General features: G+C 48.0%; 1 protein-coding gene across 1 annotated transcript in view; it reads left to right on the forward strand.

Moving 5' to 3' along the window:
- Positions 1 to 2713, forward strand: part of TMEM63A (transmembrane protein 63A) — a 29756-nt gene that overhangs the window by 19916 nt on the left and 7127 nt on the right. Inside the window, exons 13-16 of the mRNA XM_023531030.1 lie at positions 1032 to 1138; positions 1238 to 1324; positions 1782 to 1844; positions 1930 to 2003. Coding sequence (XP_023386798.1) covers positions 1032 to 1138; positions 1238 to 1324; positions 1782 to 1844; positions 1930 to 2003 — 331 coding nt within the window. The remainder of the gene's footprint in view (positions 1 to 1031; positions 1139 to 1237; positions 1325 to 1781; positions 1845 to 1929; positions 2004 to 2713) is intronic.

Raw genomic sequence — 2713 nt, forward strand, 5'->3', positions numbered from 1 at the left:
GGTCGGGCTGGAGGCCTGAGGTCCTGGCCCTCACTCTTCTGCTCTTTAGCCGATGAATTCTGAGCCTTGGTTTTTCATTAAAAAACTGGAGTCGAAACGCCTGCCATATTACACTTATGGGCCTGTTATGATGGCGGGCGAATGAGCTCATGTGTGGTTGAAGCTCTCTTATTTGACTCAATGTATAATAAAAAATACGTAGTGTACATGAAGCAGTTTTGTCGAGATTTAAAGATGAAAACGTTCATTTCTTTGCCAGTCTTTTGATGTACGGTCAAGGCCTCTTCTTTGGAGGGTGGGTCTGCTAATTAGGGTTCCCCTTTGTCTGACACAAACCACACCATTGTTTCCTTATTGGTGATTCCAGTTTTGTTTTTTTACGGGAAAGCAAGACTTTAAAGATACTCGCAAAGCCATTCTAGGTGTAGAACCCTCTAGATCTCATCTCCCTTGGCCCTTTACGGTTTCTTTATTCTCACCTAATTCAACAGCAGTTTTTAGAAAATGGCCTTTATCAAGTCTTTCCGAAGCATCTGACGTAGTTTTCAAAGAATTTTTCTCTTTATTTTTTGCTCATTTGATCAAGAAAAGTAATAAGTTGACCAAATTATGTAATTACAACAACAGGTGCAATGGGCATAGGCAGGATTGGGAATAAATACAGAGCAGTCCTGGGAAGCTCCAACTGGGCCGCTGAGAGCCAAGTGGGCAAGCCAGCGGGGGAGGGGCCCAGACCTGCAGCGTCCTGTCTTCCCTTGGCAGTATAGGAAATGGTTTTCTATAGGAAATGGAGGTTCTCTGTCTGGTCAGCAAGACAAGGGAATTCAGTCGTATGTGAAGTTGCTGTCTTTGCTTGTAAGAACGACACTCTACTAATGGAAGGAGCTATTGCTCCTTACGGAATACCTGCCCTGTTGGTAGTGGGAGTCGAGGAGGACCAGAAGCAACCCCAGCAGTTCACAGAGCCACCATGCCAGCAGGGCACGGCCTCAAAGCCTCTGACTCTTTCTGCCGTGGACCTTGTATTGCAGGACCCAGTCATCAGCCAGTTCTTCCCGACCCTCCTCCTGTGGTCCTTCTCGGCCCTGCTTCCGTCCATTGTCTACTATTCTACGCTGCTGGAGTCTCACTGGAGCAAGTGAGTACCCAAGAGCTCTGGCTCCCACCCCACGAGGCAGCGGGCACACAGCCAGGGGCTGACTGGGGTCCGTGCGTGCTCACCGCTGACTTCCCGCAGGTCAGGGGAGAACCGGATCATGATGACTAAAGTCTACATATTCTTGATCTTCATGGTGCTGATTCTGCCCTCCCTCGGCCTCACCAGGTACTCACGTGTCGCCCCCTCCTGCTCTAAATTCACAGTCAAGGTCACATCTGGAGAGCACTGTCCTGGGGAGAATGGAAGCGGTTTTGGTGTGGCTGTGGATCTCTGACAGCGTTTAAGCCTGTCACACCCACTCGGAGCAAAATTATACTGGCTCATTGATTCTTTTGGAAATAGGATCTTTTTTCCTTAAAAAAAAAATTTTTTTAAGCTTGAAAATAAAATTTATCACGACCTTCCAGTTAGAGGGAGGATCTAATCCTGGCTTTGTTTATCTCAAGGAAGGAGCTTTCTGTTAAATTAAGCCCTGGTAAGTTACACTGTAGTAAGTGGCATTTTAAAAGTTAAATGTAGATCTTGAGATTTAGCCTGTTTTTAGAGCAGCAAGAAATGAAAACGTGTTGTAATCACATGGAGCGTTGGAAGTAAATTCTCACAGGATTCGTTTGTCTTTCAGTCTGGACTTTTTCTTTCGGTGGCTCTTTGACAAAACGTCCTCTGAAGCCTCTATCAGGTTGGAGTAAGTATCAGCCACGTAGAAGTTTGGAGCCACGGTCACGTTAAATGTCCCACGGGGCCTGGGGCATCCCCGCCACCCCTGCCAGGTTCCTGGCTGGGCTGGGGCTGGGCGGAGCCTTCGGCCACATACCGTGGGAGCTGCCCCACTTTGTGAATGTGAGTAGAAATGTGGTTCATCTTTTAGGCTAAGACTCAATTAGTGGCTGTCTCGTTCATTCCTTGAAACGTACTTACCGAGGACAGTGCCCCTGGGGAGAAGGACCTGCTGGGTCTCAGTGGGGCCAGGGAGCAGGGATGGAGAACAGTAACTGACATTGCAACCAGAATGACTGTCTGGACTGGGTTTTTTTTTGTTTTTGTGTTTTTGTTTTTTTTTTACCAGGAGAATGGAGTCTAACTGATCGTTGCTATGTGTGCTTCTTAATATTTTCGCCACGCTCACTTAGCGGCGATACTTATTATTTGAGAAGGCGCTACGTGTGCTAAGTGCTTCATTCTTTTTCTCATTTACCTTCGTCACAATTTATGAGGTAGAGACCGTCGTTATCTCCATTTTACAGATGAGGCAACTGAGGCCCAGAGATGCCGCATGACTTGCCCACGCTGACCCAGCTAGCGAGAGACAGAGTTCCTGCTGCACTTCACTCTAGGTCCTAGTACAGTCCCTCAGGGTCAGGACGGACTTTTCCAAAGGGATGTTTGTAGGGAAGGCTGGCTGTGCTCGTCTGAGAGGGTGACGTGAATTATTTTACAATGGGTTCTTGCTGGGTAAGCTGGCAGCCACAGGCACACACACCCGGCCAGCTCTTGTCCAGGTTGGCAGTAACTTCCAGACTGACAGACCCCATGGTCAGCTCTCAGTCCTCCTCG

Source organism: Pteropus vampyrus, unplaced genomic scaffold, assembly GCF_000151845.1.
Source record: "Pteropus vampyrus isolate Shadow unplaced genomic scaffold, Pvam_2.0 Scaffold60, whole genome shotgun sequence".
In the NCBI taxonomy this organism is placed as follows: Eukaryota; Metazoa; Chordata; class Mammalia; order Chiroptera; family Pteropodidae; genus Pteropus; species Pteropus vampyrus.